Raw genomic sequence first — 16,598 nt, forward strand, 5'->3', positions numbered from 1 at the left:
TCATAGGCATATTCTTGAATTGAAAATATTTATTTTTGGTTTTGATGAATATTTATAAATAACTTTGGAAATGCTGCATGACACTTCTGATTGTAGTTACCTTCTTCTAAATAAATACAAAAGAAAAGATGCACACACACACACACACAGAGAGAGAGAGAGAGAGAGAGAGAGAGAGAGAGAGAGTTTGGTTTTTCAATAACAAATAACTAGTCCTTACAAATTCCTTGTGAATGAGGTTTCTTCTTTTGCTCAGGCAGAAGTTTACAGTTGAAGTTCATGAAAAGCCATTAATCTATGCTAAATCGAAGGAAAAGCAGGAAATTACTTTCAATATTATCTTTATTTAAAGGCAGTGAATGTTTTACAGGCTAGCTGCATAACATGTAACTTTTCTAAATTCAGTCCAATTTTACTCTTCAAAGATCAAGAGAAACTGCATCCATAGCAGATCATTATTATTTTCACGGAAGTGTCTGTTGAAGGAATCTTTTCCTTGCCACTTTTTTCTTTGCTTTCTTTTTGTCAATTTTGTGCTATGCTCCAGCGACTCTGTAGGGTTTCAGCCATTGTCAGCACATTACTGTTATGACAGGATGTCAATAGAACTCTGTAAAAAGGTGATGAATTTGGGTTCCTGATGTGTCTGGGAGTTGTTATATCAGTAGTGGAGAAAGCATTCAGAACCTCACTTCCTGTGCAAAACCTTCTATTGTAACTAGTCTCTAATGTAACCTTGTCACTCTGAAGCCCTCTGCCAACCGTATGACAGCAGCATCATTGCTATGCTCTTTTACCCGCTCAATTATTCAGTAACAAAAGTGTCTGTGACTTCCCATCACTTTGGCAACTGGCTTGAGGGCATTCTGTTCAGATACCTTAGAAGCGGTTCTCCTGAATACTTGAATGTAACAATGTCCACTGATTAGGGTTTGATTTGAACTGATGAAAAGGAACACTGGGACAAATCAGGGATTGAGGGCAGCTGTGTAACTTTGAGATATGAACTTCAAACAGATAGTTGGAGGTTGGTTTTTGTTTGTGTTATAGTTGCAAAGTCAGTCCTAAAAGACTTTGAGTACTATCTCATTGCCCTTGCAATAAAGCATTATAATCACTGCTTTTCGAGACAGAAAATAAATGTGGCCATTGGCCCTCTTAAAAATGGCTACCAACAGTTTGGATTATCAGCTTTTGATTTTGCTTTATGTGTGCAGTACGTGTTAGATCTTTCTCTGGGTCGATCCATTGCCCATTCTGTTTTCCTTGGCTCAACATCTGGCACTCTAGAATACCATGTTAAGTGTGCAGATCAGGTTAGAATAACTGCAGAATATTAATAAATATTCTTGTTTTTGAAAAATATTTTAATGATTCAATTATATTGTGCCCTTTTTTGGAATAGTATGAAATTCTGGAAATTGAAAGCTTGCTGCTGATCAATATGTAATTGTTTGTGGACTAATTGTAATGTTAATAAATTTAACACCTATCTCCAGGATATTTTGCTTGTATTGTACTTGCTACAGTTCTATCTGTAATACGGTACAATTGGGTAATGATCCAAACCTTCTTCCCTTGCTGCTTTATTCCCCCTCCCCCGACTCCAAACAAAGCAAGTTACTATATCCTAGTATGTAATTTCTACCATGGCCTTTGGTGTTCTGCCCAGGAATTGGTGGGTCAAAGGAGCAGTGGAAAATCCTTAAATATATATCTATTTCCCACCATAGTGTAAAATAATCTCTGATTATTTTTTGGATGAGATTCATCCTTTAGAATGAGCGAGAGGCTTCTCGGTTGCTGCTGCTGGTACAGTGATTAAATGCCTGTATTGCAGCCACTCACTCAAAACCATAAGGTTGAGCGTTCAAGACCAGCAAAAAGGGTCAAGCTTGCTTGCATCTTTCCGAGGTCGCTAAAATGAATATCCAGCTAGCTGGAGGCAATTAGCGTACAGTTGTAAACCACTTAGACACTTAGTTCAGTATGAAGTGGTATATAAATGAAGCTGTTTGTTTGGTTTTTTTGCTCAGCCAGGTGCTCAGTTGCTCTTCCCAGGATGACAGGGTGCAAAGGGAGCAGCAACTGAGTGGCCAGTCAAACAGCAACCAAGATGCCTTTCATTTGTGCTTGCCTTAGCCGCAAGGCTTGCACAGAAGCTTCTTGGTTGGTGCTCTTAAGGTGACTAGATGCAAAGGGAGCAGCAACCAAGCAGCTGTCTTAGCAGTGACCAACTCCCAAAGTGACTGGGTGCAAATCAACCAAGATTGGTTGTTTTTAATTTGCAGTAGAAAAGGTAAAGATAAAGGTTTTCCTTTGCCAAAATTGTCTCATCGTGTCTGACTACAGGGGGACGTGCTCATCTCTGTTACTAAGCTGAGGGAGCAAGTATTGTCTGAGATGATTCTGTAGTCATGTGGACAGCATGATTACATGGAGAATAATAGACCTAATATCAAAAAATATGTGGAAAGGGGGGCCGCTAGGGTTACTGCCCAAAAGGAAAGCGGTAGTAGTCTGAAAAAGTTTGGGGACCACTACTTTAGATGAATCAGATTTTTTGTAACATAAAAGCTGCTAGATTATAGTTAGACTTTTACATTGCAAAATAGTTTATATTTCATGCCTTTAATGCATTTGAACCAGGGTGTTTATCAGTGGATTATGGCACCACATAAAGCTATACCTTGTTTACAGGTTGCATGTGCTGTGACATAAATGCACTAGTATATTTTGATCTATAGGTTGAGTCTCCCTTATCCAAATTGTTTGGGACCAGAGGTGCTTTGGATTTGGATTTTTTTGGGGAGAGGGGATTTTGGAATACCTATATATGCATATTCATACATAATGATATATCTTGGAGATGGGGCCCCAAATCAAAACACAAAATGTATTTAGGCATATACACTTTATTTATTTATTTATTTATTTATTTATTTATTTATTTATGTTACAAATACTAGAGATGTGATGGTTAAGTGGTTAAGATACTGACTCTGTTCATTGCAAGATCAGCAGGTTGGCAGTTCGAGGCCCAGGTGCCGCATGATGGGGTGAGCTCCTGTCACTAGTCCCAGCTTCTGCCAACCTAGCATTTTGAAAGCATGCACATGCAAGTAGATAAATAGGTACCACTCCAGTGCAAAAGTAAACAGCGTTCTGTGCAATCATGCTGGCCACATGATCACAGAGTAGTTTGACAATGCTTACTCTTTTTAGCTTAGTAAAGGGGATGGGCACTGCCCCCTATGGTCAGACACAACTTGACAACCTTGTCAATGGGGAATACCTTTACCTTTTTATATACTATATACATATAGTCTGAAGGTAATTTTATACAATATTTTAAATCATTTTATGCATGAAACAAAGTTTATGTACACTGTGCCACCAGAAAGCAAAGGTGTCGCTGTCTCAGCCACCCCAGAAAAAAGCATCAGATTTTGGAATTCCAGATAAGGGAGACTCAGCCTGTAATAAAAAACAGTCAGCAATGCTGAACATATTCCACTTTTTACACTTAGACAGCTACTTTAACATAATGTAGATTGCATGTTAATACCAGACAACATTCATTGTTGTTTTGCTAATGAAGTTTGGTCACCAAGTAGGTGAGAGACAGATATTGTGACTATGGGGAAATAAACATTTTTATAAAGAAACTAATAGTAGAACAAGTTATTTTATTAGTATGATAAAACAATTCTATCTGTCATCCTAATTTTTTTCTTGAATTGCATATGCTACATTGTACTTTGATTTTCTTGTTTTGACCTTTATTTCATCTGAGGAAAAAAAAAGAAGATATATCTGCTTATTGATATTAGGTCTTTTTCAGAATCTATTGTACCAGAGCAGGATCAAATGTCTGAATCTGAAGAATGCTGTGTCCTGGGAAAACACTGTGTTTCCACTAAGGGTTGATTTTAAAACAATTTTGGTCCCACCCTTCAAGGACATCAATAGAAAGAGCTTTTACATTTTCCTGTTTTGATATGAAGTTACTGATATTATTAGAACATGATAGAATGTTTAGTTGCAACTTTTGTTGTGTTGTTAACTGCCACTGAGTCAATCTTAACTCATGACGACCCTATGGATGAGACATCTCCAAGACCCTCTGTCCTCCACTGTTCTGCTTAATTCCTGCAACCCCATACCTGTGACTTCCTTAATAGAGTCCATCCATCTGGCATGTGGCCTTCCCCTCTTCCTAATTCCCTCCACCTTTCCCAGCATTAGTGTCTTTTCCATTGAGTCCTTTCTTCTCATTATGTGTCCAAAGTATGACAGCCTCAATTTGGTCATCTTGGCTTCCAGGGAGGTTTCCGGCTTGATCTGCTCTAGGACCCATTTGTTTTTCCTTTTGGCTGTCCATGGGATCCTCAGTCCTTCACTGAGCGCAGCATTTGCTGGATTTTTTTGGTTGGTTTGTCAACCATTTGGACGTTGTGTTTCCTCATTACTTTCTCTGTTCTGTCTGTGACTCCTTTGATGTATGGTAAAAATACCCTCCCTTTGAGTGGTTGTTTGTTTTCACTCCTATGGGTTTTTCTGAGTCTGGCAGCCCACTCTCTTCCATGCCAGCATTCTGTGAAGATGCCAGCCGCAACTGCTGGCAAAACATCAGGAAAAAACTCTTCTAGAGCATGGCCTTATAGCCCCAAAAACCCACAAAAAATTAGGGAAGCTTCTTATTGGGATGTGTGTTTTATAATTTTAAAAAACCTTTCTATATCTTGAAATTAATGTGGGGATTTTTAATTGTTTGTAAAAGGTTATTATTAAGTTTTTAAACTGAGTCTCGTTTGTAACTGTCTTGAGTCCTACTCCAGGAGAAAAGTGGCATACAAATGAAACAGTGAAATAATAAATAAAGAATAATGATCATATTTACTTTGACATAAGGATTGGTGACCATTTCTTGCTTTCGGTACATTTTATTTTTGAGTTTATGTACTACTCTTTAATCCAAGGATGGACAAATTGTGGGCGACAAGTTGTATGTAGCCCCCAGGGCTGCTTTTGTGGCTCTTACAGCCACCCAGAAGTCAATTTATTCAGTTTTTCATTTTTTTTTTAAAAAGTGCCCAAATGAGCTCCAGGGGGTGTAAGTGGCATTTCCACCACTTGGACTCCAGGAGTCTCAATAATTTTTGCAATTTCTCCCCATCAAAGTTTCCTTGGCTCAGGGGCCCAGCAAGGTCCCAAAACATGATAAGAATGCTCTAATGTCCCCTACAGGGCATTTGGAGACAAACATGAATTTTGTTTGGTGGGAGCAAGTGTATCTGGGGTGTGGCTCACCAGGATCTCCTTGTGGGTTTATGTGTCCCCCTGGCATTCCACAGTTGCTCACCCCTGGTTTAATTGGTGACCTGTGCCTTGAGTTTTTCAGCATTAATAAAGGTGATCTGAATTGCTGACTTTTTTATAGGGTTTGTCTTGATGTACCTGTGTGTCTTCTGCACAGGTGGTACTGATAAGTGGACAACAGTGTTTATTATCTTGACTAGCCCTCTTCTATGATTTATAGCCAGAGCATGTGTGTACTTGTCCAGCAGCAAATTTCATTGAATTTAGTAGCGCTTATTCCTAAGTAACCTTTGTATAAATGTCAGCAAAAGAATGTCTTTCACCTGCATAATTTCAGTCCTATTTTGGTAAATTGTAAAGAGTAAAAAGTCTGAATCTTCCACTATCTGTACATTTTTTACTCTGTCCTGTTAGCCCTCCATATTGGCAGGCTAGACATCTGAAGGTTGGAGCATTCGTGATGGCCCTGCCCCATTATTGTCAATGGTGGCTTGTGCACATGGCTGTGCCAGCGCAGTCATATGCATGTTGCACGTACATTAGCAATTATGGGACTTAAGGTTCCATGCTTTTTAGTATTTGTGGGATGGGAGCGGGTTCTGGAACGGAACCCTTGCCAACACAGATGGGCTGATTGTAGTTTAAGAAATGCTTGGATATTATAAACTGAGCCCACATCACAGGGATATTTTTCACAGTATAACTTTAAGTAGATGGTGAAGACATTAATATAGTTAAATATTTTCTGTACCATGGCTCAGTCATTAATCAGAATGGATACTGCAATCAATTCAGACTTTGAAAGGTAGCTATAAAGGAATTAGGTAGGTTCCTAAAGCGAAAATATATCATTTAATGCTAAGATTAGAATTGTCCATGCCATCGTACATCCAGTTTCCATGTATGGTTGTGAAAGCTAAGGCAGTGAAGAAATCTGATAGGAAGAAAATCAACTCATATGAAAAGTGGTGCTGGGGAAGTGTACTGTGGATACTGTGGGCTTCTAAAGAGACAAATAAATGGGTCTATTACCTGTGTGTCCTCTGCACAGATGATACTGGTAAGTGGATAGCAGTGTTTGTTACTAGAGCAAATCAAGTCTGAACTCTCACTACAAGCCAAGATTACTAAACTGACTCTGTCATACTTCATGAGAAGACATGACTCACTAGAAAAGACAATAGTGCTTGGTAAGGTAGAAGGCAGTAGGAAAGAAGAAAGGCCACATTATAGATGGTTAGACTCAATCAGGAAAGCTATGGCCCTGAGTCTGTGAGACCTGGGCAGGTCTGTTAATGACAGTGTAATCTGGAGGTCTCTCATTCATACTGTCCCATAAGTTGAAGTCAACTTGATGGCAGTTAACAATTAACAGCATGGTATAATATTGGGCATACTGTGTGCATCCTTACTTTTCTAAGATTTTAAGGTGTATTTGTGCAGTATTTTTATTTGCTCTTGAGAACCACTAAATGAATTGAACAAAATGTGAGTAACTAAAGAACAGTGTTTCTAAATCTTAATAATTCTAAATTCCCTAGGTTTATAAAGTGGAAAATTGTTACAAAAACTAATTTCTTTTCCCTTTTCCTATATCTCTGTTAGAGTGAACTGCTTAAAATGAGACAACAAGCTCTGGAGACTAAACATTTTATTGAAAAACAAGAGGAGGAAGAAAGAAAACTCTTGAAAATTATTTCTGAAGCTGATGCAGAGAGAATGAGGCAGAAGAAAGAACTAGACCAGGTAGGCAATAGGAACATTTCTTTAGTGTCCAATAAGATATAGCTGGGATACTTGACAGAAACCACTCAAAGTAATGTAAAAAAGAATGATGCCAGTTTATTCTAGCAGAAGATCTGGCAGTCTGTCCCAGCAGCTGAAAGTCCTTACCAGGAATGTTTTATATACTGGTGATACATAATTCCATTTATCCCATACTTTTTACTGATGAAGATACTTCCCCCCCCCTTATGCTTTCTGACAGTTATACTTTCAGCCCATCTGTAGTATCTTGCCCTGGCTTGCTTCATTTTCAGGTTATTAGTGAAAGAGACATCCTGGGAAGCCAGCTGGTCCGGCGCAATGATGAATTGGCTCTTCTATATGAGAAGATCAAAATCCAGCAATCAATTCTGAATAAGGGAGAAATGCAGTACCGGCAAAGAGTGGAAGACATCCGACTTCTCAAGTTGGAGATCAAAAAACTTCGTCGGGAGAAGGCAATACTTGGCAAGAGCGTGGCTAATGTGGAAGAACTCAGGTAGAAAGTCATTAGTGAATCACAGTTGCTTAGAGCTGTGCCCATGACATTGCTTTTGAGACACCCGGGAACATTTGTTTCCATGCATGACAAAGATTTGTGTTGACATGCAAGTTATTTCAGAGAAGGATTTTATTCAATTGACCTCATACATATACTAGACTTAAACTGAAGTAAATCAACCAGGTAGTACTGAGGGAAAGTGAATTCTCATTTAAGAGAAAACAGCTGGTGTCAAACTACTACAGTTTTATACTTTACCTTGTTGTTTGAGTTACTAGCAACATATACTTGATAGACAGCTGTGGGAAAGATGTTCACAGTTCAGTGAACTACCTAGTTGTTCTCAGCACTGACATTAGTGGAACTGTTTTTATTAGGCAATTCATTGCAGAAACAGAACATTTGACATATTTATAACAAGCTATTATATGTTCTCAGTTTTTCATCCTTCATATTTATCAGGTGGCAGATCTAGTAGAAAGATTTGCTTAAATTTCCACTGGAAATTGTATTTACCTCAGAGCAAAATTTTATGGCTTTACTGAATTTATTTCCCTTCTCTTTGGGCTAGTACTTTTTAAAATAGAAGAAAAAATACTTAACTATGTGTGAGACATATTCTGTCCTTTTGGGAAAATACAGTTACATAGTTACTATGGGCTTGTACAGAAAGAAACGGGAAAAAAGGAATGTACTTGTGATGTATTGCTTGTTTAATAAAAGAGAACTTGGTTCTTTCTTCTGTTAGGTAGCAGGTCATATTGACCTGAGGATTCTGGGAGTTGAGGTTTGGTCCTAAAAAAACATAAGAGCACTAAAATAGATAAAGCAGGTGTTTTTTTTTTTTTTTTTTTTACTGAATTTACATGGGTGGCTAAAGAGATGCAAAATTGTGTTGATTTTGTTCCATTGGAAATGTGCATAAAATGCAGCCTAAGGGATTCTATTTGGGTATGCTTTGATTGTGATTTCCTCCATGGCAGAGGGTTGGACTGGATGGCCCTTGTGGTCTCTTCCAACTTGATGATTCTATGATTCTATAATTCTACGTCAGTTTTGAAGCCAATGTGCTAGTAGACTATAGTGATAAAGAAATAGTTTTGTATGTGCTCTTTCATTAAAACATTGGAGACAGACAACTGGCTTTGGGACCTGGATTAGAGAGCAACCTCTTTATTGTCTTGATGAACTAATCACTGTTTTGGGGTTGAGAGACAGAAATTTCTCCAGGCCACATTTTCTAGTAACTATAATCTGAGAAGAGTTGTTAGAATGTTAAAACATAGAGGGTTGTGTTCTGGGTGAGATGACTTCAGATCCTTTCAGATTCTAGTGTCTTATGATTCTATGTAGAGGTGGACTTTTGTAATGATAATCATAATAATAGATTGTATTATAATGCGTAAAGGATGTGGCATAAAAGTGCTGTTTCTAATTAACAGGAGGTTTAACTATGCGACTCAAGCATGTTAGGCTAAATGCCTGATTACTACATGGAAATACAAGTATATGCCACAGTGGCTAGATTAGTTTATGTTAATGCCATAAGGAACTCTGTGTTTATAATGAACTCCCAAACCATTGCTAGAACTGCCAGAAAGGGTCATTTCATCATTTGTAGTGCTAAGTACTTTTAATTAGTACTTCTGTTAATGTTCTTTTATTTTACCACTCCAGCTAAGTATGGCTTCCCACATTAGAAATGGAAAAATTGTTTTGTTTTGTTTGCAGTATCAATATTTAATTTAATTGCAGGTTTTTTATAATGACAGAAAATGAAAGAGAAGTCTTTTAACTGAAATTAAAACAGACATCAAAGAGTTTTACAAAGCAGATACATAATATGTTATACAACTGTCTAGAACAACTATTTTTAATAATTATATTGTGTGTTGGCATTACAACCATGTATGAAATAAACAGTCAGTATGAACTGTCTTCTGTATTGTAAGTTTACATGTTTATATATTTGCATGTGAGAAAACACACATTTTTCATATGTAGAGGTTATATTTCATTTTAAGGCATAGATTGAAATGTTTATATGTATATCTTTTCCCATATATTTCATTGGGTCTTTCCTAAGAGTGATTAAATCTGGAGCCAAACTCTGTCTCTTTATGAAGTAATATGATGTGTTAAATATGAAATCTGGGCAGTTTCACTGATATTTTGCCATCAGTGACCACTGCTAGGTCTTAATATCCTAGGTAATATCTGCTGAACATATTCTATTTTATTTTTCCATACAGTGTTGTGGGTATAATCCACATGCTAAATACAACACTGATTTAGGCATTGATAAACACATTGATTTCAGTGGCCTTGAGCAAATTTTACCATGTGCTGGTTTTAGGCTCACAATTCCAGTTTCCATTCACATAAATAGCAAGCAATAGCTATAGCAAGTACATTTTATACCACTTATTAGTGCACTTAAGCACTCCCTAAGTCAGTGGTTCCCAACCTTCCTAATGCCGCGACCCTTTAATACAGTTCCTCATGTTGTGGTGACCCAAACCCATGAAATTATTTTTATTGCTACTTCATAACTGTAATTAAATAGGTATTTTCCAATGGCCTTAGGCGACCCCCATGAAAGAGTCATTTGACCCCCAAAGGGGTCCTGACTCACAGGTTGGGAACCACTGCCCTAAGCAGTTTACAAAGTGTAAGCTAATTGTCCCCAACAATCTGGGTACTCATTTTAGCAACCTTGGAAGGATGCAAGCCTGAGTCGAGCTTGAGCCCCCTTGGCTGGGATGGAACTCACAACCTTATGGTTTGTGAGTGAGTGGCTGCAGTACAGGCATTTAACCACTGCACCACCAGGGCTCCTCTTATATTAAATAGAAAGGCCTTTAATATTCTTGTTAAAGGCCTGATTGTTTTCTGCTGCTCCAGAGACTAGGACATGGAACAATGGATGTAAGCTACAGGAAAAGAGATTCCACCTCAACATTAGGAGGAACCTCCTGACAGTAAGACCTGTTTGACTGTGGAACACACTCCCTCGGAGTGTAGTGGAATCTCCTTCTTTTGGAGGTCTTTAAGCAGAGGCTGGGTGGCCATCTGTCAGGGGTGCTTTGATTGTGAGTTCCTGCAAGGCAGGGGGTTGGACTGGATGGCCCTTGTGGTCTCTTCCAACTCTGATTCTATGATTTTATGAACGTTATAAAGACATCTGCATAACTGCCTTGAATTAATAGGGAAAGTGTGCCATTATTTTTGGCAAGAGGCAAATGGGATTTCTGAAAACAGCATTACCTCACAATTACATGATTAAATGATTGACTTCATTGTTGAAGTCATGATATTTGTATGGCTCTCTTTTCGAAGGCAGGAAGTTTATCATATGCAGAAGGAGTTACTGAAGGAACGAACTCGCTGTAGAGCCTTGGAAGAAGAACTAGAGAATCCTATGAATGTTCACAGATGGAGGAAATTAGAGGTACCATTTCCCATTCCAAAAAGCGGAGATTTTCAAATAAGTAGTGTGGTGCAATGCATATTTAGTTTTAATATTATGCAAATTGACATCGAAAGAGCAGAAAGGCTAAAATTTACATAGCGTATTTTGTGATAATTAATGACAGGCAGGCTATATAGGCACAAAGCATTTGGGGTTATTTTTCTGTTGCTTCCATAATATATGATTGGAAAGCATTATAAAATGAGAACTGATCAAAACCAAGAGAATAAAACAGTTTGAAGATGGAATTAAAAGAGTAATAACTCATTAGCTAGGACAGAGAGTTGGAGTATTAAATGGTTCAAAGAGGTTCACACCTTAGAGAACGAATTACCTTTCCATTGTTAAATCTGAACTGTTGGGTAGGTTAGACTAGGCAGAGAATGGAAAGGAATAGTTCATTAAGCAGGTTGGCTTCCTTTTGGGTGCAGGGACGGGAGAAGAATCTCCATAAAAACATAGCACTGTCTTTTTTGTTGTGTAAATACATAGATTTCCTTAGCTGTCAGACTGAAATCTAAATATATAAAAATCCATTAAGTGTGGGCCAAATGAATGGGCAGACATGGCACCTATAAATGTTTTCAGGTCAGCTTTAGATTTCTGTTTGTTTAGATCCTACTATTTGATGCAATGCCAAAGGTGGTGATGTTCAAGTTAATGAAGAATGTCCAAGTGAATTTTTTGGCTGTACTGACTTGCCAAGCAGCCAATTCTGATATTTTGAAGCTACATTTTAACTGACAAGAGTGTTTTGTCTTTTCCTGTTTGAAAGTGGATTGACTGTAGGACAGTACATAAATTATATTATAAAACAGTTTTGAGTGAAAATGTGGAGCCAAGATGATTCTGTTAAAATACCTAACATTCGCTTATACCGATTAAATATTTATTTTGGTTTTTTTTAGCCCATGAAACACAGTAACCTGTATACCTAAATCATATATGTTTAAATCAAATGTCTAAATTAAATTCATTCATGCACTCCATCTTTTATCATACTCAGTATGACCAAAAAGCACAATTACAGATGAGTCTGCTACATTAGACAAGCTTTTTTCTTGTTGATGACTACCAGTATTATGTAAACACTGTGTCAGTAATAGAAAGGCAGCAGTGTAGGACATAGGTGGAGCAAAACCTGTTCCTAGACCTGGTTGTATGTAAATGAATGCTTGCCATTCACTCCTAGCTGGAAAAAATAAAGTACTGAACATGGAGCCAACATTATGTTGGGGAAAAACCCCTGTTACCCTTATCCCCGATATTGGGTGACTGGTTTCAACTGAAAATAGGTTGCAATACTGATTAGAGTTCCAAGGGATTGTAGTATTTTTTTTTTTTTTTGCTTTTCCATGACCTCTGCAATAGAAGGCCCTTTCTTTAGACTGTTCCATCCATTATGACAATGGGAATTTTGCTAGTACAGTATATAAAAATGTCGCAGTCTTATATGTACTTACAGCAGAGTTAGTTCTGTGGAACTTGTCGAATGTTATGTCTGGAGGAGTTAAGATAGCATTGTAAGTGTGATAACAGGAAATGATATTTTTGAACAATAGCTTACTAGATGGCTTTTGGCAGAGGTATCTAGTATATAGCAAGAACCATATGTAATAATTTGTGACAGTTTCTCTGACACTGAAACACAACAAATGACAGGATATCTCTGTCATTTTCCTCATAGATCAACACTTTGACTGTCAGAAATGTTAGAATGACACACAACTTCACTGTTTCAATCTTTTGCTGTTTTTAAGGAATTAGATGCATTTGAGTTAAGATGAGATGATTCTAGGAAATTATTTTGTAGTTGTGGCCCTCCAATTAAAGTAATAGCAGTCCATCTCCTAGGATCGCTAGTCAAAATAGTGTGGTTTATATAAGGGAAATATATTATTTTCCAACCCTCCCTTTCAACCTGTCCTTCTCCTGTGCTAGAAAACCCTGCCTGAATTATAAAATTTTATGAAGCCTTTCTTTCCAGTGTCTTGCTTTCACAGGAGATGTTTCTTGCTGCATGTTGCAATGGCTAAATGATAATAATGTGAAGAGACTGTCCTGTGGCCAAAGTGGGAGATGCCCCAGGGCAAGCAAGTCTTATGTTGATCAGTGTTGATAAACTGTTCTGGGCCAATTTGCATGCCACATGAGTGCCACCTTTGTAAGTCACTCAGTGGATGATAATAGTAACCTTGGGCATGTCCCACTTTCTCAGCCTCAGAGGAAGCCAAAGGTAAACCCCCTCTGAACAAATCTTGCCAAGAAAACCCTGTGAGAGATTCACCTTAGGATTGCCACAAGTTGGAAATGATTTGAAGGGACACAACAAAATCACACTGTAGCACTGAGATAAGATAAATGTTTGCCTCATATAGTATGTACTCCACAAACATGAGAATGTATCATATCTTTACTATAATCCAGAGCTACTAGACCTTGCACGATTTACCAGAAGACCAGACATCTAATGCTTATATCTCCCATGTGAATCCACAAACATCTGCCTTTGAATCCACAAAGCACTCCGTTTTTTGTACATTGTCAATACTAAAGCTATTTCAAACCCACATAAAGATTTCCATGAATATTCTGTGGGGAAGCAATTTGAGCCAGATACTGTCCAGGTTGATAGGTTGAGCAGTGAGGATTTCCTTATCGTCTCAGATTGCCTAAATTAATTTCTCTTTTCCATCCAATCTGTTCATGTTGTTAGAGAAATTCTGCTTTCGGTTATATGTAATTATGCACATATTGTAAAATATAGAGCTGGCAATTAGAAAAAACAATATTTCTTTCATGCAGGCTAGTGACCCAAGTACCTATGAACTGATACAGAAGATACATGCACTGCAGAAACGGCTTATCAGCAAGACAGAAGAAGTAGTTGAAAAAGAGTTGCTCCTCCAGGTACAGTTAACATGTTGGATGTATTTAGCTCATCTTCATGCAACTCTATTGGGGTTGGTGATGGCTTGTGGATCCTTGTACAAAAACTGGGTGGCAGTGCTTCCACTATATACATGTGAGTGTATGTTTGTGTTTGTGTGCGGTGCATACATGTCTGTCCTTATCCAATTATATATGATATGATAGCCCTGTTTAAGTATTCAAAGGGATGTCATGTTGAGGAGAGAGCAAGCTTGTTTTCTGCTGCTCCAGAGACTAGAACGCGGAACAGTGGATGTAAGCTACAGCAAAAGAGATTCCACCTCAACATTAGGAAGAACTTCCTGACAGTAAGGGCTGTTTGACAATGGAACAAACTCCCTCAGAGTGTAGTGGAGTCTCCTTCCTTAGAGGTCTTCGAACAGAGGCTGGATGGCCATCTGTTGGGGATGCTTTGATTGTGATTTCCTGCATGGCAGGGGGTTGGACTGGATGGCCCTTCCAACTCTACGATTCTATGATTCTTTGATTCTATACTTGCTGATCAGTATTAATTTTTTTTCAGCTTAATTTAAGAAATGCTTCCTTCTAATTTTGCTATGAGCAAACTCATCAACGATTTTTAATGTAAGCTGTTGTGCTTATTTATTCTCTATCAGAGGAGCAGTTGTTGCTGTGCACTTCTCTTTTTCTAACCCAGGACACACTGCCATATTGTTGCTGTTGGTTTTTTGTTTGTTTGTTTGTTTGAATATTGCTGTGTGTATGTGCCTTCACGTCGCCTATTGACTTGTGGTGACCCCATGAATTTCTACAGGAAGATTATTTTGCTTATTCCCTCCCCCAGCACAAATCTGATAAGCATTTGATAAGTGCTATCTTTGAGAGGTCTAATATCCTTGATCCATTATATAGAAAAGTCTTACTATTGAGATATTCTGGTATTTTATTATTTTATGAAATTAGACATCCTGCATATCCTTTAACTAACTTTAGATGGCAGCACTGATTCACATATTCTATTTCTAGGTAGAAAAATATAGGAAAAAGTCCTCCTCTCTACATCCACTTACAACAAACAAATAACCAAATTACACAAAACAGCTTTAAAAGTGATATCTTTTTTTGGTCAGACCATTCTTAATCATCTTGATTGTTCCAGTAATTGTTAAGTTAGTAGGGAATAAGAACTGTTGAACTGATTCATGATATTATTGTTACTGTTGTTATTATTGCTGCTGCTACTGCTTCTGGTGGTTTATGCTAGATTTCCTGGATTTGTATGTGTAGACATTTAATTTTTCAGCGTGTCTTTCAACATCACTGCCTTTGCTTGAATTGAAAGTATACTCTCTTTCACACATTATTTCTGTCATCCATTTTGTGCCGGTCTTCAAGGGAAATCAAATTAGATTACTCCATAGTTGGTTCAGTGTGATGCATATCGATAGCATTGGGATTAACACTTAAATCTAAAAAGAAGGTTGCACATTTATAGGCCATACTTCCCAAACACATGTCTTCACACTGTATTTCATATGTATTAAATTTAATGTGGTGATCCATAGCCAAAACTGCAGGTAAAAATGTAGGGTGGAGTGGTGATTTGATATAAATGACATGACAGTTCTTGAGTTCATGTATGTGTTTTTGTCTAAGTAAAATATTCTGACTCCTGTGATTTTTAGGTATCTACACAAAGAACAAAACTGCATGAAGTAAATGGAAATATTGCATTGCAAGAATAATTTAACTAAATAAACTAAACAAAATGGGATGAACAGCCAGTAGGATTTTTCCCCTTTCAAAAACAAGATTTCTAGTATGTGGTATGCTTTGGAAATTAGTCTCCAGTTAAAATATTACAAAATTTAGACTCTGCTAAAACTATTTATTTTAAAAGCTTATGTGAAAAGAAAATACAAGCATGGAAACAAGATAAATGCAGATTAAAGGTTCCTACTGAATGTTTTGTCACCGCAGGGTTAGAAAGAATCAATGTCTTTGTTTTGATACAGCTTTGAAGAGAGGCAATTTCAGTTATTTCCTTAGACAGTAAAACATTGAGTTGTAAGGAAAGTATATAGCAATTAGTGCAGCATCAGAAAAGTTAAATGGCATGTAGATTCCACTAGGATGTAACCCCTTTCTTTCTACTTTTAATTTCATTTTCAAGCTCATTCTTGGGGTTTGCTTTGTCACATTTGCATTGCTCTTTGCTTTTAGTTTAACATAGGTCAGTATGAGATGGATTTAACAGGGTGCCTGATGTTCTCTGTTTGCATGGTAGTTTCATTTTTGTAGACCAGCTGAGCACATTGCCCTTTTAATGCATTAATATGTACAGCAAAGTTTGCTCCTTTCCTCTGGAGGTCAATGGTGATGGAATATCTTTTCATGCATTCTCTCACTTCTTTTAGCCATCCTCTTCTTCTAATCCATGCCCTCAATACTGACATACATGTTTAATTGCTTATAAGTTTATGTTCAGAACTGGCTGGTAGAGGAAATGGACAGATAGTAATTTTGTTGTTGTTGTACTTGTATTTAAAATGTTTTATCTGTGGGTATAGCATTAATCAGTCTGGACTCTCATTTAATCCAAGTTGTATGTACTTACAACTTTTGGTATGTTATATTAATTATTAA

At 37.5% G+C, this 16,598-nt stretch overlaps 1 protein-coding gene across 4 annotated transcripts in view; it reads left to right on the forward strand.

Annotated features, from left to right (window-relative positions):
* CFAP58 (cilia and flagella associated protein 58) overlaps positions 1-16,598 on the forward strand; it is a 119,419-nt gene that overhangs the window by 52,249 nt on the left and 50,572 nt on the right. For all 4 annotated transcript variants that reach the window (XM_089509844.1, XM_089509843.1, XM_089509847.1 and 1 more), the window contains 4 exons: positions 6,928-7,068; positions 7,362-7,585; positions 10,928-11,039; positions 13,866-13,970. In XM_089509844.1, the coding sequence (XP_089365970.1) occupies positions 6,928-7,068; positions 7,362-7,585; positions 10,928-11,039; positions 13,866-13,970 (582 nt within the window). The remainder of the gene's footprint in view (positions 1-6,927; positions 7,069-7,361; positions 7,586-10,927; positions 11,040-13,865; positions 13,971-16,598) is intronic.

The sequence above is a fragment of the Sceloporus occidentalis genome, unplaced genomic scaffold, assembly GCF_023333645.1.
Source record: "Sceloporus occidentalis isolate IW3139 unplaced genomic scaffold, rSceOcc1.0.p SCAF_2, whole genome shotgun sequence".
NCBI classification, from domain to species: Eukaryota; Metazoa; Chordata; class Lepidosauria; order Squamata; family Phrynosomatidae; genus Sceloporus; species Sceloporus occidentalis.